The 26052-nt window shown below is 28.1% G+C and overlaps 1 protein-coding gene across 1 annotated transcript in view; it reads left to right on the top strand.

Annotated features, from left to right (window-relative positions):
• Positions 1 to 24936, top strand: part of LOC107442561 (lysyl oxidase homolog 3A) — a 66063-nt gene extending 41127 nt beyond the window's left edge. The window contains exons 3-8 of the mRNA XM_043041409.3: positions 923 to 1102; positions 5279 to 5432; positions 10293 to 10427; positions 12080 to 12197; positions 15288 to 15540; positions 22889 to 24936. Coding sequence (XP_042897343.1) covers positions 923 to 1102; positions 5279 to 5432; positions 10293 to 10427; positions 12080 to 12197; positions 15288 to 15540; positions 22889 to 23011 — 963 coding nt within the window. The 3' untranslated portion in view covers positions 23012 to 24936. The remainder of the gene's footprint in view (positions 1 to 922; positions 1103 to 5278; positions 5433 to 10292; positions 10428 to 12079; positions 12198 to 15287; positions 15541 to 22888) is intronic.
• The last annotated feature ends 1116 nt before the right edge of the window (positions 24937 to 26052 follow it).

The following is a 26052-nucleotide window of genomic DNA, read 5'->3' as shown; positions in this document are numbered from 1 at the left end:
TTCATGGGCCTAGCATAGACACACATGAAGGATGTACCTGGTCTTTCCTCGAGAACAGAGGTTATCGAAACGAAACGGAACAATGCTACTATTGGATGATATTCTTATTGTTTTTGGGGTATAAATCTTTAGTAAACGCATAATAAGCTAAAATAATTTTTATAACTCTCATGACCAGGAAAAAAGTACAGCTTAAAAATTCTCAATTTACCCACTAGAAAACAGATCTCGAGGATTTTCCACACAATCGAGGCACCCGGTCTTACCCCACCCTCTCCTATTTGTCTCTTTTCACAAATGCATTATCTTAATTTCAAAAAAATAACAGCTGTCCTAATATATTCCATTTTGTTTATCACATGAAATTGTTGAGAGCACTGATATGCAATAACAAAAATACCTGTACTTTTTTATTACTTGAGTTATACTGAATGTTATTATGATAAAACAAATGAAATTAATCATAAAATATTTGCTATAAAGCACTTGGTGGCTTGTAAGTCATTATTGTAAGGCTGACAGCAAATATTACAAGAGACATAAAACAATGTCAAACACGCAAATGTTTATGTGTTTTCTAAAAAAAAAACTTTAAATGTCGTTTTTATGAGACTGCCATACATGGAACTTATGATATATGAAAATTCCACAATTTATTGAAATCCACTAATGGATGGAGTCATCTTCAAACTGATGGATACCAAGCTATCTGGGTGCCATCGATGGGTGACAAGATGACTGGCTCGCAATGCTGACTGTTTTAACACCTTCATGCTAGTCTCAGAATTGTGGAGACTTAAACTCCGCTATCTCTTGACTAACATCTCGATGTTGCACGATTTTTTAGATGATGATGTAAACAAATAGAATAAATTATATGATTTTAATGTTTCATTAATTTTTTTAATTTTTAATTTTCTAGTTGGTGGTGGAAAAAGATCTGGCCATTAGACTAGTAGGTGGTAGGACAACAACAGAAGGACGTGTAGAGATTCGCATGCCCCAAGGTTGGGGACAAGTATGTGGAGACGGGTGGAGTATCATGGAAGCGAATGTAGTTTGTAATCAGCTTGGCTTGGGACATGCAAGATCCTCAGTTCAAGTAAGTGTCTAATTTTTAAAATAATTAAGTTCTTTAATACTTTACTTAGTACAATCATCTTCCGCCAATATATTAACTGTTTACTTATCAAAACGATGTACTCTACTTTTACGGTAGCTGAAAATATTTTGATATAACTTACTTAAAGAAAAGATCCAAAAAATTCTTAAGCTGACGGAATAATTAGGGAATTCGTTAAAAAAAACGCAAATTTAAAAACAAAAAAGGGTGTAGCTAAAGATTATTGAGATTGATAAGGTAATTGACAAAAAATGAAGACCTTAATAATATTGTATCCGAATGATCGGATTTTCACGTACTAGGATTCAATAGTCGGAGGGCATAACTTTAAATATGCTAATTAATGAAAACGCTATTTTAAGTTGCAAAATCAGACACAAAAACGTACTTAGCTGACTAATCATGCTTTTTTTTCGATGGATTTGGATACATGACACTCAAAATATAGGAGTGGGGTAAATTTGGTTCTAATAGTTAGGCGAACGGATAGTTTGGATTACTTAATGTTTACTTCCCTTTTTGCATACTTCGCCATCTTACAAAAAATGTCACCTCTTTAAAATTTTAAAAACTATTCATTTTACCATCGTAAATATTAGGTTTTATCATTTAAAGTTATGTAGATTAAATTAGTGCAAACATTTTTATACTTTGCAATTCAAAAATTTTTTGACTATAAGTAAAGTTATAACAAAAAAGTAATAAATAGCTTGAAAAATTTATTACTCAGAATTATGTTTAGATAAACAAGTTTAATTATAGCGTGCGAAAATTTCTTGATTCGATTCATTAGTTCCGAGGATATGGCGATGAAAAAGAAATCTTCGCTTTGGAAATTGAAAAGGATAAGGATGCTCTGACGAATTTTATATTATTATAACATGCGTGATTTATTTTTTCTAAAAAATATTCAGTACAGTTTTCAGTACTTGAAATACGAATATAGATAATTTAAAATAAATCTAAAAATTTTAAATGCTCTGTTTGGATTTTATTGATTATTTTATGAACCCTAATCTATGCTTTTTTTAAATATATTTAATGTAACTAGCTTCTTTAAATAAAAAGCACCACGTTTAGTTTCTTCGACTATGTTAACACGCTTACTTCTTTCGACGATATCAGACTTAAAATTGGTTTATATTTTTTTAATGTACCAAAAACAAATTAAATTTCACAATTGGAAATTTAAGATGAAAAAGAGTTGGCATAATTTTCTCTGTTATTAAATGTGATACCGGTCGAATTAATTTAATTTGATTACCATAATTTATAGCACCACGTGTTACTCAAATGTTTTCTAAGTTATAGAGGTTAGTAAGCTACTTGCTAAATAAGAAACAGTTATTTTTGGCATTATTATGACATTTCTTTTTAAATTTTTAAAAATATTTTTCACTGCTAAACGCATTTTGAACTTAACGAATATTCAAAAAATTGATGCTTTCTAACAACTTTTTATCGAAGAAATAATATAGTAAACTTTAATAAAGTGTATCAAATTTCTAAATTAAGTTTCTTGAAAATACTATTACAGGAAACTGTACCAAATGTCAAAATTTTTTAATTTATATCTCTCTTTTTCTGTACCACAAAAAAGGTCGGAAATAAACGAAATGAATTGCAATTAACGAAATATAACGTATGGATACTTGAAACTAGAATGTGTTAAATAAAAGATCTTTTATTTGTTGCAATTATACAGCAATATAATATGATTATCAAACTACTGTATAAAGTACTGCACTGTTAGAAATTTCTCGGAAAAAATGGTTAAAAAACAATTTATTGAATTGTTATTTTACCATATTTAATCAAAACTGTCAAATAACCGTAAATAAAATGGTAAACAAACCGTTAAGTTTGAGAAAGACTGTTTATTAACTGCTTTCACCTAATAAACAACATCTATTACCTAAACTAATAAGAGTCTATACCTAAACTCTGGTTAAACAATCAGAATTTTATCGTACCAACTAGAATCACCTAATGAAACTACTTAGTTCTTTGAAATTGAGTACATATCATAGCCGAGCTGCTTATCTGTCAGTCTCATGACCGACAGAACTCGAGTTCGAGTCCATGTGTTGTCACCAAAATATTTCCGCAATATTCCCTTCAACACATGAAGAATTTCCAGTGTCCGGCACTCTCCAATATCCATTACCTTACGAAAAGCCGAGCTCCTATGTCTAGTTAAATAATATAAAAAAAATTACGTTTTTGAAAAATGCTAGTTGTAAAGGGTTAAAAAACCGTCTAGTTCTGTATTCATGGTTTTATAACCAAACTTTTTGTAGATGGTTTCAAAACCATAAAAGAAAAAAATGTTCTTTACCGTAAACTTTACGGTTGATCGGATGGACAGACAGCTGCCAGTTATTTTACCATAATTTTAGAAAGAAAATTTTAACAGTGTGGTGACTTCAGGTGCCTCATCCTTAAATTCCATTTCAATCGTAAAATCACTAATATTTATTTCATTTTTTATTCAATTATTCTAGTGATTCAGTGATTTTACGGTAATTATTACTGCAAAAATTACGGTATGTCAGATTTTTTGTTCCATCACACATTCCGGTAAAAATGGGTTTTACAGTACAAAAGAACCAGTACCCTGAGTGCTGATATTTTTTACCTGAATTTGACCAGGAACTTTTTACAATGTTTCTGGGATTATTTTTTTACTTTATAAAGAAATGATATTCAATATAAATAATATCCAAAATAAATAAAAAAAATATGATCAAAAAAGGTCTTAAAGATATTTTAAGTTTTTTTCTTTAACACTTATTTACGTTGCGTCAGTAATTTTGGTAAACACAGTAGTCACTAAACAGTGTAGTGACTTCAGGTGCCTCATCCTTAAAATCCATTCTAATCGTAAAATCACTAATATTTATTTAATTTTTCATTCAGTTATTCTAGTGATTCTGTGATTTTACGGTAATTATCACTGTAAAAATTACGGTATGTCAGATTTTTTGTTCCATCACATGTTCCGATAAAAATGGGTTTTACAATACAAAAGAACCATACCCTGAGTGCTGGTATTTTTTACCTGAATTTGACCAGGAACTTTTTACAATGTTTCTGGGATTATTTTTTTACTTTATAAAGAAATGATATTCAATATAAATAATATCCAAAATAAATAAAAAAAATATGATCAAAAAAGGTCTTAAAGATATTTTAAGTTTTTTTCTTTAACACTTATTTACGTTGCGTCAGTAATTTTGGTAAACACAGTAGTCACTAAACAGTGTAGTGACTTCAGGTGCCTCATCCTTAAAATCCATTCTAATCGTAAAATCACTAATATTTATTTAATTTTTCATTCAGTTATTCTAGTGATTCTGTGATTTTACGGTAATTATCACTGTAAAAATTACGGTATGTCAGATTTTTTGTTCCATCACATGTTCCGATAAAAATGGGTTTTACAATACAAAAGAACCATACCCTGAGTGCTGGTATTTTTTACCTGAATTTGACCAGGAACTTTTTACAATGTTTCTGGGATTATTTTTTTACTTTATAAAGAAATGATATTCAATATAAATAATATCCAAAATAAATAAAAAAATATGATCAAAAAAGGTCTTAAAGACATTTTAAGTTTTTTTCTTTAACACTTATTTACGTTGCGTCAGTAATTTTGGTAAACACAGTAGTCACTAAACAGTGTAGTGATTTCAGGTGCCTCATCCTTAAAATCCATTCTAATCGTAAAATCACTAATATTTATTTAATTTTTCATTCAGTTATTCTAGTGATTCAGTGATTTTACGGTAATTATTACTGTAAAAATTACGTTATGTCAGACTTTTTGTTCCATCACATGTTCCGGTAAAAATGGGTTTTACAGTACAAAAGAACCGGTGCTGGTATTTTTCGCCTGAATTTGACCAGAAACTTTTTACAATGTTTCTGGGATTATTTTTTTACTTTATAAGGAAATGATATTCAATATAAATAATATCCAACATAAATAAAGAAAAAACATTATCAAAAAAGGTCTCAAAGACATTTTAAGTTTTCTTTCTTTATCACTTATTTACGTTGCTTCAGTAATTTTGCTATTTTTTTAAAGTTTCATTTTTCATAAAAGTGTATTTAACTCCTATTTAATGTGTACGGTATTATTAACTTTAGAGTGGAGAATATGGAGGTTCTCACAGCCAAATGTTCCTAAGCGGAGTGAAATGCAAAGGAAGCGAACACAACCTTGCAGATTGTCTTCACGATCGAGTAGGAAGTGTTTTTTGCCCTGGCGAAGAGAATATTGCTGGTGTTGTCTGCTCTGCCAGTAAGTATTTTTACTCATTAAGTTATCAAAAAACTATTGTATACTGTGGCGTAACTACCACTACGAATATTAAACATTTATTCACTAGTATATAAGACATGCTAACTTTATTCAATCTCGAGGTACCTTTTGATAGATAAAAGTTGGCATAGTCGATAACATCTTCCCCCACATTGGTGACCCGGACGTTGTATGATCCCGATTACTTCGGTGGATGGTTCACATTGAACAGTTGTCTTGACAATTGTGACTGCGTCATCGTCCTTCAAATGCCGTTGCTGCTCAGTCTTATTAATACACAACGAGATCCTGCACTCTCGACTGATAATAGCAACACAGAAGTAACCACACACACAACCATGAACTTAATATAGCTCTCATTGGTAAAAGCTCAAAACTCGGTGACCTTAATCCAGCTCTCTCGGTCTTTCACAAATACAGCAATTAGTGGTATCCGTTCATCGAGTTCCATCCCTGATAAAATTCTGGCGGGGGAGTATTGTGGCGTAACTACCACTACGATTATCAAACATCAGTTCACTAGTATATAAGACATGCTAACTTTATTCAATCTCGCGGTACCCTTTGATTGATAAAAGTTGGCATAGTCGATAACATCTTCCCCCACAATACTATAAAACTATAAATAAAACTATAAGCATACAATAAGTATAACTATAAGTAAGACTATAAGTGAAACTATAAGTATACTACAAATTGAGATTAAAATATTTCAATAATGAATTTTTTTTCGTTAAATATATAAAGAAATTAAGAATCTGAGACATTATTGATACTTTATATTTAAAGCGTAAAATTAATTCAATGATATTTTGATCTAAAAAGAATAGTACAATTTTAAAAATGAAAAACTCAAATATATGCCAGCAATAAAGCAGAAAAGTTATTTAAAACCATTACACGCTTATAGTTATATCATTGGGTAAAAAAATTGCTAATGTGTGTCCCAAAATCATCCGATTTGAAATGAAGATTAGTTTTATTAGATTAAAATTACACATACTATAAAAAAAATTTCAGTTTTGAGAAAAAAAAATTCTCTTTGTATCATATAACAATATCATTCCTGAAAAAATAACAAAAAAGAAATAAAAGAAATTTTAAATGTCTCTTTTGAATGAAAACTTAAAGCAATCTCTGAGTTATTCTAAAGTACAATTATTCAGTAATATTTAATAGAAATATAGCCCTTCATTTTCTTAACTTGCAGGTCTGACTAATAATTCTTTAAACTGTTCTTTGCTAACCATTATGGTATAGTTCATAAAATATTTAAACTATAACATTAATATTACAATTATTATTATAGATAATAATATTAAAAGGGATGTTTAACATTTTGTATGTAATATTTTGAGCCATGTATGGGGTTATTGTTTTTGAGTTAGAGGAAATATTTAAGAAATCTGTGAATAATTTGCTTATAATTGGAATTAATTTTTGGTAAAATGGGTATCAAATCTGGAATCAATAAACACCTCTTAGACATTGTGAAAAATAATTCTTTCTCACGTAATTTGAAAAATACAAAGAAGTTGAAATTGTTAAAAAAGTTCAATCCAAAATTTAGTAGAATCGTCAACAATACTCGGTTTTATTATCCCTGATTTTAGAAATAAAATATTTTGATTGCATGTCCTCAAATTCCTATTTTCGAATTACCTAAATCTATCAGTTGATCAGTCAGATTTTTATCATGATTTTAATTCCAACCATCTTCTTTTCTTGTTTTTAAAAAAATTATGAGTTACGAATATACAATTTTAACTACTTTATTAAAATAAAGCAATTTTCTTACTATATTATTATTTCCAGCTCTGTTTTCAAAAATCCCGGAAATCAATATACACATTATCATTAAGCTTTTGCATATTTTTATAAAATAAAAAGATAATGAATGAAATAAATTTAATAACAAGCAGTAAATATACCTCAAAAAACAACGAGGGTGTGGCATTGCTCTGATTGATCAAAAGCCCTTCAGCTTTTAAGATACTTTAATTAATAAGGACTTCTTATAAGGCGAAACCAGTTTCTAATTTTTTTTTAAACTGCGCCCATTACATTTAGCAAGTAAAAGCTACTTTAAATATTTTTTTACGTATAAATATTTTTTCGGCTTGAGGATTATCCCCGCCTGTTTGTTGTTTTGTCCCTTCTTCGCAAGTAGGACAAATATTTGATTTGTTTTATTTCTTACAATATCGAAAACAATAAGAGAAAACGTCTAACGTTATTTGTTCTGACAACATTACGTCGTTCAATATTGTATTGCTTTTTAGCCTTCCTGGTTTTAATAATAATGTGTCAAGTATGAGTGCTTTTGCATCGTAATCAGGAGAATTTTTCGAGTGTTTTACAATATACAATCACGTATAAGTAACCTCATTATGTCAAAAGTCACAAACAACGACACAATCCTTGCGCTAGGTTGTTTGAACAACGGAGTGTTCAAGGCGATTTTGTTCATGAAGTATTGTTGAATTATTAGTTATCTGAACAGTATTGTTCAGAGTAACAAATTAAGGAAACTATCTATCCTATCTATTAAACTATTCTTTTATATAAAATAACGTTTTTTCATTGTTGTTTATACATTAAATTTTATTTTATCCAAAATAATGAGAAGTGATAATTTTTTACCGTTATTTAATTTATAAGTACTCAAAATTAGGCATTTTGTAAAGATTCCACGTTCGAAAATAAGTTTTTTTTCTAAAGAAAAACTCAAGGAAAACCTCTTACATGACGTTTCCGTTAAAATGATTTTAATGAGACAGTAAAATTAATTCTCTTTAAAAAAGTATCAAAATACATTTTTGACAAATTGTTTTTTTCCTTCTCAAAACGAGTATTAAAAAAAAATACAATGCATCAAATAATTATCTGCGTCTTCTTAGGGTTATTAAGTTTAAACATTTAAAGGGAATACTTGAACGCCATAACTACTTTATAATAATAAAATTGATAATTATCTGAAGAGTGATTTAAATTTAGCGCTATGAAAAAATGGCATTTTGAATTGGCAGATAATTAATTTTCTTTTTCTAAACAGTTCCCTTAAAATAAAATGGGAGTTTTTAAAATACATAATTATAGTTTTTTTCTCTTGTCCTGCCGATTGAAGAGCTTCGTTGAAGAAGGTATAAGTATGCTTTTCGTTGTACGTTTGACAAAAATAAAACTCTTTTCTCTTTTTTTGGTCTGCTTAAAAATTTGCATTTTTTTATTTTAATTTATAATTTCTCTGTTTATTATTTTTGTGATTGTTTATTTCGAAATGCTGATTAAAATGCAATTTCTGATGAAATGGAGAAAATGTTTGCTCCTCGGTTCATATAAAAAAAAATTAAAACTTTTTTTATTGGCATCAGACACAGAACTCCAATTAAAATTTAAGCACTCTAGCTTGTCGGAAAGAGGTGATATTTGATTGATAATAAATTGTATTTAATAATAAAACAGTTATATAATAAATTGAAACTTTCAGTGTCGTGTAGTTGAAGTTTTAGATTGACAAGAAATTCTCCTTGTAGGTAATGTGGCGATAAATTCTGCTTAGCAGTTAAGAAATTATCGGATTCAGAACAACACTGCAGTTAAAAGATAAACACTATAGTTAGTGGATATGTTGTAACAATTTAAATTACTGATAAATTCTATTTGATGATTTAAAAAAAAATTTGCTAAATTTTGCTTGCAGTCATCACAAAGTGATTGAAACTTGCATTGTCTTCAGGAAAAGCTCCAGTGGAGATTTAAACCTTCCTCCAGTAAAAAAAAAACTTTTTTTAAAGTTTTTTTGAAGGGCGAAGTTATTGCACTATATTTACAATTTACCGTAACATGATTTATATTCAAAATATCCCTTTTTCTATTAGTACTTTTTTATTCAAGTCTTTAAAGAAAACTGCTAGATAAAAGATTAGTGTAAATAATTAGGTTAAGGTAGGAGAAGTTAATATCATACGAAATAAATTCAAAAATTCATAACACGTATATTATATAAAATTTTGTTCATTTTTTCAAATTTATCTTTTCTTATCATTAAATATACCTACATTTGATTTGAAATTTGCTTTTGAATACAAAAGAAGAATTGAAATTTCACACAAAATGAATTTTTGCTCACTTGAAGTTATTAAATAGAAGTTCATAAATAATAAAAATATTTTTATTATTGCAAATAGTATGTTTAATTTTTATAATAGTTAGATTACCGATATTTAATAAGCTTAATGTGCACGACTAGTTTTGGAAACAAATATTATTAAAAAGTTATAAAAAAGGGTGAGCGAAAATTACTTGACCATTTTTTTTTATTCTGAATAACTTCATAACATATAAGATACTTACGTATTGTGCATCCATAACTCGTATAACTCTTTTTCTGCAGATGGAAATCAGCAACAGCGATTAAAAAAATTGGTAACATGTCTGGAAACAGTAATAAGAATCTTAAACAAATGAAGCAACACATAAAAAATATGAAATAATCTCTGAATAAATGAAAACTAAATAAATGAAACGACATATGCCTGTTACACGTGTAAGCAACACAACTTAACAATATTTTTGGATTTGGATTTAAAAAGTTGAGTTGTTCCCATGTAGCTTGTATAAAAAATAATTTTACGAATAAATCTAAACGAGATAAATAAAGCTCAAACAGTGGCACAATTTGTGCTTTATTCTTTCAGTAGTACGAAGCATACCCTATCTTTATTTGAAATGATATTACATTTCTTCATATACTGCCTTTAAAAGTTATTAGTATCAAAGTTAGTGTATTGAAGGGGGGCTTAGAAAATATGTTTCATCGAATGATTTTCTTTTCAGCTTTGCCTGACTTAGTGGTGGATGAAAAAGAAATCGAGAGAACTTCTTATATTGATAACATACCTATGGCAAATTTACAATGCGCATTAGAAGAAAACTGCCTTTCATCAACAGCGTATGACAGAACAAGGCCAGGTCAGCATTTTTGTTTATGATATTTAAATTCTGACTGAAATTGTAATATTTGAAGTTTAACCTTTTTAGGTTAAATAAAACTGTACTTACACCAAAAAAAATAGAAGACTTTTTAAAGACAAATAAATCCCATAACTTTTTATCGTCTTCAGAACACAAACAATTTTGTTAATAATATAGCAATATATTTTTGCTGTGGAGTAACACATTAAAGATGTTAAATCAATATTATATTATATTTTTTATTTCATTGTAAATTTTTTTATTTAAGTTATTAGATATATTTCATTAAATATTTGATTATATATAACATTCATCGAGAATAAAATAGATAAAAAGTGCATTAATATACATGTTATAGTCTAAATTTTGAGCCCGGCATTCAACAGAATGCCTAAAAACGATTGACAGGGTTTGAAATTATTAATATTTTACAAGTTGCTTAGGCATTCTACGGAGTGACTAATGACATACGTTGCCTAGTCATTTTATTGAATGAATAATGCAAAATTTTCAGGCATTCTATACAATGATTACGCATAAGTATACAATAATTATCAAATTTCATACTTTGCATAAGAGGCATTTGTCATTCTAAAGAACTTCGAAGCAAAGTATCTAATAATTCTTATACTTTGTCTAAAAAAAGGCAGACGTTCTGCATAGTAAAAGTAACATAATATCAAAAGTATATTGCTTAAAAAAGTATTAAATATATTTATGAAGGTATATTATAAAAAAAAATAAAAGCCAAAAGTATTTGCACTAGGTTTTGTTCACTTAAACTATTTCAAATAAATTTGTTATAATGAATAATTATTTAATGAATGTGAATGTAAATCTTCAAATTATTTATCGATGAATTAAATATTAAAAAAATATTTACTTGATAAAAATCTTTCTTTTTTCAATAGTATCGAGTATCTCAAAAACATTATTCGAATTTAAACTTCTATGAACTCTACAAAATATTTTATCAATATATCCGATTAGTATTTATAAAAATAATGCATCTATTTCAAATCTGAATAGATTTGATTTAATATTTTTCATAGTTAGAAATGTTGAAATTAAAAGAAAATAATATGCAACATATTTTTAAGCTTAAATCATCTTACATTGTTCTTTATCGTGTGTTACAATGAAATTCAGTTATCGTTAACATGAGTATTTTTAGTAACATTTATTAGCAATTCAAAACAAAATGAAATTACTTACTTATTTTGTTATAATAAAACTTATAAATAAAGAGTTTTATTCAGCATGTCCCGTATTGTTCGTAGATCATAGTTCTTTACCAAATTTTTTAATATTAAAAAAAACTTCAGAGTGTTTCTTTTTCAAATGAAAAAAGCAAACGATTAAAAATATATTTATACTTGTTATTTTTTTTAAACTATCGTCTGTTATAAAATCTACTAAACTTATTCTTTTAACGAAATTGAGTATAAGTACTTTTTTATACCAAGTAATTATATTTGTATTATTTTAAGTTTGTTACTTCTTTCTAAGTAGAGTAGAGATTAGCTTGAAAAATTAAATAGCTCAAATATACTAAATGTTAAAAAAATAGATACATCCAATATAAATTTTTCTAATTTTTGTAGTAGAACTAAATTTAAATAAAACATTTTTTATTGTAACTCTTGCAGGATGGCAATTCTTACAGAGAAGAGTGTTACGATTCACAGCAAGAATTGGTAACTTTGGTACAACAGACTTCAGACCATTTTTACCAAAGCAATCATGGCAATGGCATGCTTGCCATTTGTAAGAAACTTTTTTTTTCTTCATAAGTGCAAAAAATTATCAAATTTAATAATTTTTAACAAGCTTTTTAACACATTAATGAATGAGTCTTCACTCCACCACTAAATCCCAAGAGTTAAAGTAATTTGAAAAGTTAACGTAAACTTACAATAAAAATTAACAATAATGTTTCATTGAGACAAAAGTCCCAAGAGTTAAAGTAAGCTTAAAATAAAAACCATCAATTTTTCCTTTATCCACACCATAAAACTCAAAAGTCTTACATGGTAGTTGAATTCTCTTAAAAACAGATTTATTAAACAATTTTAAAAAGGAATTTTTTAAAGAATTATAAACTTTATTACCGCTAGAACATAATCTCCGGCGAATGAAAAAGTGGGTAGCCCTCTATATGTATACATAAAGATATTTTTGCTAAATGGGACTTTTGAATTTTGAGCATTTAACATTTAAATATTACGAAAGTTACAAATAAATTTACAAAATTTAAAAAAACGAGAAAATTTTAAAAAGTCCGAGTAAATTTATTACGTTGTAGGCCTCTCAAAACTTAAATTATACATACGTTATCACGTAATATATTCCTGGTATCAGATTCCTGACAAAGCGTTCCTGTTTTTTTACTGTCACTTTATTACTGTATTAAATCACTGGGAAAACATAAAACATGGTATTTTAAGCAAGTATTTTACCTTCAGAAAATACATTTGTCATGCCATTACTTCAAAGATAACGAACATAAACCTATTTATCAATAAATGAAAATAACCACTCAACCAATCACTTTCCCTGAGTAACAACCCTGAACTTCTCTTCAAAAATCACCGAAAATGGCGCGCGTACTGACAGACTCGATTTGTAATAGGGTAAAGAAAATTATAGGGATGAAGTTGACACCACGAACAAAATAAATTGGAGTAAATTTCGCAATTTAATTAATTTTTTTCGCCTTGAATTTTCTTTTTCAAGGATGTGATCAAATAGGTTTTGTCTTACCTATAATTATTATTATTTATTACATATTTTAATAAAATTCCAAAATCCAGTTTTGATGGCTAAATTAGAAAGCTAACGTGCCTAAATTAAGTTAATCATATAAATTGGTATAAATTGTTTCACATACTGTGCGAGAGCTTTTAGAAGGTCATATTACTTAACTAACGATTAATTATATAATATTACAGATTTATAGACAAGATGTGCTTGTGGAAAAAGCAATAAAACAATTTGAATTATAATTGAATACAAACAGCCAAACAAGTTATATGAATTTAATTCTTCAAAAAGAGATTAATACAAAGTTCTCAAGGCAACAGATTCATAAATTTATCTGGATTAAAAAAATTTTATTTTCTTAACAGTGATATGTTATGTATACATAAGTTTATGCATTAAAATTTAAAAAACAAAATACTTCAACAATACGCAGTTTAAATAAGACATTAAATTATAATAACTTAAAGTTCTTTGAAGAAAAAAAGTTAATCTTGTAACTTGAAACTTTTGAAAATGAAGCTTTATTATAAATTTTAAATTTCTCGTATTATAAATTTAATAAAAATTTAATTAAACCAATTATTAAAAAATATAATTAAATCTTCCATCAATTACTCAAAAATTTAGAAATGAAATTAAAAAATTCTCATTTGTGACTGAATCTTGATTATTAGTCGGCTCCAAAAAGATTAATAATAATGAATAATAATGAGCTAAATTCCAGATCTCATCTAAAGAAAAAAAAATTTTTAATTTTTTTATCCTCTTAAATTTTCGAAGAAGAAAGAATTAAAAAAATCAAACTTCCTAGATTTCTACATGCTTCACCGCATTAACGACCTAGTTAATCATGTAAACTAAATAAAGGCATGATGTTTTCATTATAAAAATTTTATGAATAAAGTAAAAAATATATAAATAAAAACATTTTTTCGATAAAAAAAATATTTCTGATACAATAAAAAAATATTTCTGTTTAAAAAAAAAAGAATTTTTTATTCCAGTTCAAACTCTGAGCTTAATATAAAATTGAATGATTGGAACAAACATCAATCAATCCTATTGGGATTAATCTGTTTCTTTTTATTTCTATCTTCCAGTCATAACATTTAAATAAAGATGTTTTATCAAAGCATGTCATGAAGATTATGAGAAAGTAAATTAAAAGTATTTAAGTGTAAGAGTTTCCGTTTTACAGTAAAAAATACCAAGTTTATTATATATTTATTTACCATTTAGATATTGGATTTCAGCGGTGATCCAGTGTCTATACTTACCATTTTGCATTTAGAGATTATACACACACAATATTGTCGAATTTCAAAAAGGGTATAAAACTTGGCATTTAAAATACTCATTATATAATAAAATTATGTTTAAATTATTATTTTGGCCTATTATATTAATAAATATTAATAAATAGTACTAATTATAAAAAAATACAATAGTTTGATTAATTTGTTTGATGGAACGTGGATCGATTCAATCGAAGTATGCTATGCAATTATCACTACATCGCAAAAGATTTAAGTACATGAACATAACTGTCAAAGATTACCTATCTATTTAGATACAAAGCCTTAAACCACTAAAAATAAAATTAAATTACGGAATCATTGACATATCCTAAATTTATTCATTACCGAATAATAACATTTAAATTTTAAATACTTAGACAATGAAAGAAAAGGCGTTGCAGGATTAAGTGTAAACGGATATTTTATTGGCAAATGATAATGGTACTTAAAAATTGGGATTCAATAAGTGACATAATTCGTTATCTTCTAGAATTACGAAATTAATGATAACGATACGTATGAACAGCTGTTCTATCCCCATTCAAACATTAACATGCATCATATAATTATATTTCAACTAACAAACATAACTATCACTCACATAAAAATATGAAGAGGCGTGCAGTAATAAATAATACGAGTTCAACAAGGAAGTTACCTGGTTGTTCTGTTAATACAAAAAGCAAAAGTGTGAATGACTCATTTTAAAAACAACTCTTTTGTGCTTAACTCTAGCGTCCTTGATACCGAAGGGCCTCTAATTTTGTTGAATTTCTTTGTCCTCTTTCTATATCAGGCACTATCACAGCATGGAGGTGTTCGCCCATTTCGACATCATCGACTCTCGCGGAACCAAAGTAGCCGAAGGTCATAAGGCCAGTTTCTGTTTGGAAGATAACGAGTGCCACACCAACATACCCAAGAAATATGCCTGTGCCAACTACGGAGATCAGGGAATTTCCGTGGGATGCGTTGATACGTACCACCACAATATTGACTGCCAGTGGGTGGATATAACAGACCTTAGACCAGGAACATATTACTTCAAAGTAAGTACACACAACTATAGTATATGATAGTCTGATAGAGATGTCAAAACTGACGTCACTTCACTTAACTATCAACTGGTAATTCATCATTCAGTTACAATTAGCAACTAGTGGGAATAAGTTTCCGTTGGAATGGGAATACAAATCGTCCAAAAGAAATGGTGTAAGTAAACATCTGGTAGTAATTCACGACAACAAAAGTATGGCAACTGATTGATATATACTACTGTAAGAAATAGATACCCAAATTTCACGAAATTTCTTCGTTTTTGACGAAACCGTTTCCTTATATATACTCCGAGCGAACATTCCGTCAGAGTGACGAAATAACTACAGTCACGTCTTTAAGGAAACGAATTTCGTCAAGAGAAGAAATGTTTCGTCAAGAAATATTTCGTAATTCTAGTAATTCTTCTCGTCTTTCTAGTTGCGTCATTCTACTTAATCATCCACAATGCACTGCGATGAGGTTCCGAGTTGAGAAAACATTTTCGTCATATATTTGAGAGTGCGTTTTGTCACAAATCACGGGATTTCGTGACGAATGATTCTCAAAATTAACGAAACACAGCTCGAGGATTGCTGAATCGTTAAAAGTGAGAATTTTGTTTCTGGGAGTATAGTCAAGTGATTTAATTAAGCCTCTGAATTGGATATTAAGGGAAGTATTTAATAATTAAGAAAGGAAAACAAACAATCAAGAAATAAAAATGTTTTCAATTTTTAAAAATAATTGTTTTTAATGTGTGATTTGAGGGTGCAGCCTCATTTTGTACTTTAAACAGCAAATTTCCCTAAGCAAATTTTCTTTCATCGTCATTATGCACGTAAAAGGATTTGATCAAATAAGCTTTCACTTTTACATGCTTCAATTATGCAATAATTATGCAATTATGCATACTTTAACTATGCAATTATGCATACTTTAACTATGCAATTATGTATACTTTAATGATGTAATTTTAAATCATACTTCATTCTTGAAGTTAGCAGAAAGGGAATAAATGCTTGGTAATAAATTAGTGCTTGGGTAAAAAATTATTATCCGAAAATAGTTTATGAGATATTGAAAATTTAAAAGGTCGCTGTACCATATATTTTGCCTAAAATTATTATGCAGCAAATGTTTGAAAAAACGATTTCAAAAATGGCGAATTTTCAAAATCGCTTTCTATTTTCCATATTATATTTTTATTTCGGAATCTATATATTGAACAACAGAAAGGTAGAAGGCATTATTCTAGGATAAAATATGATTTTTAATTTTTTTATTAACTTTTACATATTTTTTTAACATTAAAAAAAATTAAGAATCCTTATCTTCTACCACCTGGTATTGAATCATTTTTCAACATTATAAAACAAATACCGAGAAATTTATACCCACATTCTAAACGCAGCATAAAAAGAACATACTAAAATACTTATGTTCATTAAAAATTCATCAAGTTAGAAACTCTTATTTTTGTGTTGAATTAAATAACCATGCAAGGTGTATATAAAAAATGTGTCCAGATCCACGCAAACTCTTCTTTTTTGTATGCCAAGGTTAATTTCGAGGTCACTTTTCCAAATATGAACAATTAAGTAGCTGATCTTTTGTTTATTTATACGATTCACACATCTCGAATCGTACGGAAAAACCAACATTGGTTGGGAAAAAAAAACATTTTTTATTCTAAGAAATGAAACTGTCTCTTTTATCTTGACTTTTATTTCATAATGTTCCTTTTTCTTTACATTGTTCTCCTTTTTTACTAACATTCCGGCTATCATCGGCTTTTGTTTCTTTACAAATTGTTTTCTCTTATCTTTTGATGATAGCTCATAAAATAGAAGATTTAATTTCGATAGAACGAAAAATATTCCTGCGACCTTAAGATTTCATGATTTTGTTTTACGCATTTGTAGAAATATATTTTCATACCTTGACATTATTTAGAAAAAATTAATATTGTTTCCTTCAGTATATGGCTCAAATTTCTTTGTGTTGCAAATGTAACGTAATAAATTGTCTAGGTGGATACAGTAATTGCTCTTTTATGATGTTTTTCAAAACTGATTTAGGTACTTTCGGTACGGTACCACATTTTGAAACAATCTGTAGCAAATAAAGTAAAAAATGTAGTTAATATTAAAACTACTTTATTTTTAGAAATCCTAGAACACCTTAAAATAAAACATAAGCTTAAAAATACTTAAAAATCGATTAAAAATTATTGGAATTGTATATTTCAATAGTTTACTGAACGCCAAATAAAAAAGAGGATACCTTAATAACTTTTGATCCAACGATTAGATTTTCACGTTCTAAAATGCTATCCGAGGAGTGCAGACGATGTCATCAGAAGGGTGCAGACGATATTTAAAGTTACGAAATCCGACTCAAAAACATACTTCTTTTTATATGGCTTTGGATCCTTAACCCACAAAATATTTTGGATTCTTTAACCTGAAAAACATTCTCCCAATAATTTAAGAACGAATGCGGTCGTAATTTTGCTATTAATTTCAATTTTTTTCACTGTGAAAGGTTTCAAAATAATCGTTTTTTTATTCTTCCGTTCAAATTTTAAACAGTGACATTTAAAATGTCATTGTTAAAAACGATGTAAAAATTTGTAGACCATATAATCTAAAAAAAATTATCATTAATAAAAATTAATAAATAATTATAAAAATAATTACGTAGCATTACATTTGAATTAGCGAATTTTATAATTAAGTAAGAAAATTATTTAATTACATTGGGCAGATCAAGAGTATGATAAGGTGAAATTAACATTAAGAAGCCCATACTTTCGTCTGCTCTCCTTCCTCAGCTATGGGACATTATTATTTTGCAAATTGGGGATCAAAATTTGAAAATCAGGTACTCAAATCCGTCGAGAAAAAACAATGTTTTTTCTTAGAAAAATGGAGTCTGCTCTAACTAATTAAATTATATTTAAGATTAGGTCTCGTCTCGCGAAATATTAAGATTGAGTTGTAGTACGCGAAAATCCGTCCATTAGATCACAAATAATTAAGGTGCCTGCTTATTATTTTGCACAGTGTACATACCTCGAGATTTTTCTTAATTTCGTAACATAAAATACAGGCTGCTTATTTTAGTATACTTAAGATAAGTCCCTTGAATAATTTAGATAGCATCTTTTGGTACGTAAAAATCCACTTATTAGAATTTGACCAGAAATTATTAAAAAAAAATTCTTTTTTGTTTTGAGCACGGTATGTACAGTTCGAATCGATAATAATATCCGATAATTTTTTACTACGTTTTAAGTTTATAAATGTAGATTTTATTATAAACTTTATTATAAGCTTCATTATAGCCTTTATTATAGACCTTATAATAGATTTTGTTATAGCCTTTGTTATAAACTTTATTAGAGATTATATTAGTATGCTTGGGATTTTTCAGCAGGTTTGAAATACAATATAAATCCTCCATTCTACTATATGTTTAACCATAAAGGTAAAAATCTATGCTAAAGAGTTTCATTTTTACTGTAAATTACGATATTAATATCCAGCATAAGAAAGGTATGGTAAAATAAACTACAATAAAGCTTTCAGGCAAATTAACATCCTAAGATTGAATATATTTATGTTTCAAAAAAAATGTCCAGACCGAAGCATCGAATTATAAATTTAGCTTTCTGAATTTTATCATTTTAATGCACACTATTTCCATTTTTGGTCTTTTTTATCTTGAGGCCAAAAATCCAATTATTTGAATTCGAACATAAATTATTAAAAAGCTTTCTTTTTTTATTTTGAGTCATTTTTAATTGGTATATACAATTTGAATTTATAATAAAAACCGGCAATTTTATTACTATGTTCTACTTTTATTAAAGTAGATTTTATTATAGACTTTACAATAAGCTTCTTTATATTCTTAATTATAGACTTAATTACCACGTTTAGCTTTTTTCAACAGTTTTGAAATGCAATGTAAATACATAAAAAAAATATATGTATAACAGTGAAAGGTACAAAACTATATTAAAAATTTTTACCGTAAGTTACAATAAGTAATACATGGTTTAAGTAAGGTAGGGTAAGTTAAACTACTGTAAAACTTTTAAGCAAATTAACACCCCAAGTTTGAATATATTTTAAAGAGAATAAAAATGTCCGGACGGAAGCTCTAGATTATAAAATTAGTTTTTTTAATTTTTTAAATTCTTGGTCGAGTAGCGTGGACTTGAATTCTGTACAAATATAATCTAACTAGAACAAAATGGTTGATTTTGGTTTTGCTTCTATGATAGCGATGCATTGAGAAATAAAACGCGAACAAAAACGTGTTACAATTTTTTTATGTGACAAACCTAAAGCAAAAAAAAAAGAAAAAAAATGTTTGAATATAATTAATTTAAAATAATCACATCTACGATGAATTATAAATCTATACAATAAAATTCTATTAAAACGGGAAAAAAAAAAATTTTTTTTTTAATGAGATAGAGATAGATTTCAAAATTTATTAATAAAATTAATTTGCTTCGTGCGAGTCGAAGCATTGTAATTCTGTATTGGAAAATTCAATTAATGTCCGAGAATTTTAATTATTTCAAAATCTGGTTGACTTACCATTTTCGGATGGTTGCAGACCAATTTATTAAACTAACTGCAAAAAAATAATTTATTTTTATTTGTATAAAGCTTGCCAACTATCATAATAATTTCTAAACAGCTACGCTTCAACCCGCACCGCGGCCAAACGAGAAAACTAATGACAATAGTTTTTTTAAGCTTAGTTCATGTGTATAGTCAGAATATCGATAAAAAAAATATATAAATGTCTTCATTTCTCTGAATAAAATGTATTTCATTCAAGAAAAAATCTCAAAATCAAAATCCGAGTGAATAATTTCAAATTTATCTACGAATTAATCCTACTTAACACTGCTGCAGACAACAATGACAATACTACAAACTGGTACCAAAACTGTCGGGGAGGAGGAAAAAAACATGACGAAATAATAAATCCATAAAGTCTATCGGTCGCATGATAGGAAGGAAAACATTCTGACACCACAATACTTTATTGATCAGAATTTAGCTGTTGACGTATACTGTCATGCACTTGGTAATCCCTTTGATCTTGGCTAGATTTAATCTATCCCAAGATCTGGGTCAAATGCCGCCCCCATTGTTTTTAGAAATGGACATTTATCTTGTGTCATCACATCGAATCTTCAGGCAGAAGGTGAAAGTTTCATACAAAGTACAATGAAAGAACAAAAGCAAAAGTAGAAAGTACTCACTTTTCCCTTTAGATACAACTATGATAACTAAGAATAAGCGGGGAATACTTTAAATTGGTAAAACCAGAATAATTAGTTTCAACTATTTATTCTTCCGTTATTCTTCCGTTATTTTTCCGTTGATTTACTGAGAGAGACATTAATGTTATAGTCATTTTTCATATTCTTATTTCTTTGATTTTTTTATCCAGCGGTCAATATGTTGGTATATATTTTATGGAAAAGAATCGGAAATATTCTATCCTAACCACTTGCGCTGGAAAGACGTGCCACGCACGTCATAATGCTTTTGTCACAGAATCGCCGACGACGTGGTATTTACGTCATCATGGAATTGTTACAGAAACAAAAACGACATGCGTGGCACGTCAGGTGGAATTGTTGTCAGAGTACAGATCATCAGTGCACTGCATAGCGTACAATTATAAATATTTTACCCACATTCTAAAATGGAAAGCAAAAGTGACATTAACGACATCATTTCGACAAATAGAAAAAGAAAACACGATGGTAGTGATAGTGACTTTAATGAAATAATTTTTCCACTCCGAAACCGACGAAGACGCGTCAGTGATTTTTTTGCCAGCGCAAGTGGTTAAATCAAAAAAGCAGATTTTTCAAGGAATAAACATGATTTTCGGAAAAATTTCTGTCTCAAAATGCGAATGCAAGTTCAGCACCCCAAAAAACATAAATATTCAAAGAAAAAAAAACTCTTGCCAATTTTTCTAGGTAATATTCTTTGTTGCCTAGACCAGCAGCTTGAATTTTTTTTTTGTTACGGAACCCTAAAAAATCAACCTTCCTTTTTGGCGAACCCCAAGTTTACTCGTTACAATATATAAATGACTAAATTTCAAACATTTAATTACAGGAATGAAGATTTTACATCGTTTCATTATTAATAATCTTACGTTAGGTTTTATGTCCGATAAGTAAGCCGAATTATGTATTATTTCGAAATGAAACCTTAAAAGAACTGCTATAAATGTTGAAACTGGTTATTACGAAAACACATCTATTGGTTAAAGCATTTGCTTCTTTTAATTTGACAAGAGCGATAGGAAATACTTAAATGCTGTTCAATATATTGCTATTAGAAATTTTATATTGTCCTTTAAAAAATGTCATTTGTATCTTATAGATTCGTATAGGTCATTGGCATTTGACTTGAAATAATTTCCTTAAGGCAAAAGTAATATTTCATAAAAGTAACCATAATATTGAATTATAGGCTGGATCAAAATATAATCTGATGTTTCATCCCTGATTATAAAAAAAAAGATAATCAAACTCATCATATAATCAAACTCATCACTGATTATAAAAAGTGCTAACTCACGAAACCTCTTTTACACTTCCATGAAACAACATTCGGGAAACTTTCGGCTAGAGCAGTGTTTCCCAAAGTGTGGTAAGCGTACCTCCAGGGGTACAGGAGCAATTTAGCGGGGGTGCGCGTTCTTATGCGAAATATCTTGCAACAAACGAAAATTTAAAAATATTTTATTTAAAAACAATGCTAGCCATGAAAATTTACGATTACGTATTTTTCTATTGGCTATTTTTTGCAGAGTTAACAGTTAATATTTAGTGGTGTCAACAGCCAGTTGTGATTTTTAACTTTATTCTCCATTCTAAATAAACATATTTTTAAAGAAATACATTAATTTTTTTATTAGTGGTATACAGCGTTACCAAAAATTTAGAAAGGGTACACAAAAGTCATACGTTTGGGAAACACTGGGCTAGAGAGACTATACGTAACTCGTAAGGTTGATTTTTAGAATCTTTATTTTTTTTATTCGAAATCATAGTTAGATTTTTTTTTAAATTTATTTTGTAACATTACCTGGAGAAAAAAGTTTGTTGAAGCAGTTTATTGCATTTGATTTGAAAACTAATTTTAGCATAGCTTTTTTATTAAAAATGTAAATTTTCCCACATTAATGGAAAAAAGAGTTTTAAAAATAATGTGTTGTATGTTTCAAATTTTCTTTTAAAAGTGTAATTACTATTTTACAGAAAAAAGAAATAATTTCTTGTGTAAATTTATTCGCTCCTTTCAGGTTTCAGTGAATCCAGAATTGAAAGTTTCTGAGCTCTCTTACGACAACAATGCTGCAACTTGCATCGTCCACTTCGATTACGTTTCTGCCCAGGTCTACAACTGCACGCTTGGAAGACCTTAATAAAATACAACTTCCTTTCAGGACAACGAGATGAGAATTTCTCATCGAACGATAAATATTTTTGTGATGAGATGGGACTCAAAAGTGCTGAGTAGTGATCGAAGCAATTCTGGATATTCATACTTAACAACCACTTTTTGGAACGTTCTGAACTAAAAAATCGTTTGCTTAAAGTAGTTGATGAGTCAACATCAAGAATATGTTCTCTCAACTCAACTAGACCTTAGACTGGAATAGTATTTATGTTAGCCACAAAACCAGTGATATCTCATGTGTCAAAACTTGTGAACAATTTATAGTTGTCAAATAGTTGTTGTACGAGAAAACAGACTCATTGTTTTGAGTTTTGATGGTTCTTTTATTTATATATCCGTGTTACTGTGAAGTATCGATTTTGTCGAGACAAAAGTCGATATCTCGATAATTTATGAACGAGTTGATAATGTGATTCAAAAGTTTATGGATGTTTTTTCCACTACTAGGACAAAGGAAATGGTGGGAAAATGTGCTGTTCAAAAAAAAAATAATAATAAAATGTGATATGTTTGAATCAGATCGAAAAACTTAAGTGCAGATCGATGTGTTCGAAACTTACAAGAAACAATAGAAATCGTGACAATAGTTGATTTAGAAAAACAAATAAATTACGATAGTTAGTCTTTTTTTATAATTTACAGTAAAAAGGAAATTAATAATTAAATTAGAATTTTTGTAATTAAAAATTTAGAAATGCTAACAATTTATAAACTAAATCGTTAAATGTAAAAAAAAAATATATATATATATATATATATAATGAAAACAGTAACACACGTAAAAAATTTTATCTGGGTGTCAATAACGAATCGAATAGTTTATCTTGGGTTAATTAATTTCCGAAAAATAAATGTACGTTTAAAAATTTATCCAAAGGAGAAAAAAAAAGACGATTGCAGAGACTACAATCCACAGTTTGTGCTCATAGTCTCAATTTTTTTGTAAAATGCAATTGTTTTGAAAAAAATTATTTCAAATTTTTTGTTTTTATTCTGTTCTTTACTATTAGAAAACTAATAGTTCCAATTGAATTCAGCATAGGAACACTAACTAAAGTGTTCCATGTAACTTTTATAAGAATTTTAATTGATGAAGTGTCAGAACTATTAGAAGATATTAAAATTGTGCTAAAATGTCACAATGAAAAACAGAAGGAAAGAGAATTGAGAAGTGCAATAATACGGCAATTATTGCACTAATACATTATGATGCTGCAATTATTGCACTAATGATTACAAGTAACAATTAAATATTCAGCAGTAGCAGTAAATATATTACTTGCATCAGTAAAAAAAAGTAATGAATTAGCAATTGCACTGATGACTACAAATTCACACGATTCCAAGTAACGGATTTTATACTATTTAGAAATGAGATATCTTTAGAAGCACTTTTCCGAAATAATTTGATCTCAGAAATCCTCTCTATAGATGATATAGATTGTTTATGTACTCAAAGACAAAGATGCAATGACACGTAAGATGACTTTTTGTAGAACTGTATAAATATGACGTCGATATTGCCGCCATTTTTGTCAACCAAAGACTTCCAAGTTCTATGAACTGCAATCAAATTAATTTCACATACATCAGGATCAGTGATTGAATTTTGCATTTTCAGTTAAAGAAGTAAATGGTGACAGTGCTGTCTTCAATTCCATATCTAAAGAAGGGTCAAAAAATGGCGAAGCGTAATACTAAAAAGAATTTTAGCTATTTGATTGTTGATATTTTAAGTTAATTTTTTAAAAATTAGTTTTTGAAATATAGTTGTCTTAAAATAGCTTTTGATATATATATTTTTAAGTTTGAAAAATATTTTCTTAATAAAAAAAATTGTTAAGCAATTCTGTTTCTCTATTAATAGTAATAAATCTCTCTTAACGCATTGATATTTTGTAGTTCTTTATTATGCAAATCACATCTGATATCACATGCATTCTATATCATAACAAACAAATTAAAGTGTTTTAACATACAATAATAAAAATAAAACATATTCTTAACAATAAAAAATTCATTCAACAAAAAAATAGCTATGAAAATAGAAATACTATAATATCAAAATGCTGATTTAAAAAAAATAATAAAATTAAAAAATAAATGACACATATTTTATTATATATTAATGACAAATATATCATAGGGCAAAATATAGGGGTGATTAAAAATTTGTTTGTTAATCGCCACTCAATCGCCATTTTTTATGCCAAAAATGCTTTCAACTTCGATAATTATTTATTACACGGGAAAGATGTAATCACTCTTAGAACTTTTAGGTAATTTTACACTGGTTCAAGATTGCAAGGAGGGTTGGATTTGGCTATCAAACGTTTTATTCCAGTTTAAGTTAATTTCTGTTTTTTTATTTTATGATCGACAATATTTAAAAATAATGTAATTTCATCATTATGATTGCAATTATTTCAGATTTAGTTTGAAATTAATAAATTTAATGCTTGCTAACAAACATAAATGCTTATTAACAAACATTAAATACCACAGCACCTGATTTTCAAACAAAATGCTTTATTAATATCAAAATTTTTTTAATAGTTTTAAAGTTTTTAATTTTTGAAAAAGTGGTCACTTTTAAAAATGCTACTACTGGTCATCGGATCTTGGCCGGTAACCAAATTTTCTAATTTTGCCCTATATGTTAAAACTGTGTATACATGTAAGCAAATACCATCAGCAGAACTCCTCAATTTGATACCCTTCAATACACCTGGTTTCATATGCTGTCTATAATACAAATATGCTGACATTATCAACATACTTCGTAAAATTATTAGTGTAGATTTTACTTGTTATAACCTGGCATATAAAATAAAGGTTTATTAATAAAAGCGTGCGGTAAAACTAATTTTTGATTGATTATAGCTGCTAGCTAGTAAATCACTATTATAAAATATTTATCAAATCATATGGAAAACTCTTTATTTGGGATGTGGCACGCGAACTGGAGGCTGGAGAGTTTCAAAGTAGACAGGGTTCGATGTGACT

The sequence above is a fragment of the Parasteatoda tepidariorum genome, chromosome 9, assembly GCF_982258835.1.
Source record: "Parasteatoda tepidariorum strain Cologne lab strain chromosome 9, Ptep-v5.0, whole genome shotgun sequence".
NCBI lineage: Eukaryota > Metazoa > Arthropoda > Arachnida > Araneae > Theridiidae > Parasteatoda > Parasteatoda tepidariorum.
This window is presented reverse-complemented; position numbering and strand designations above follow the sequence as displayed.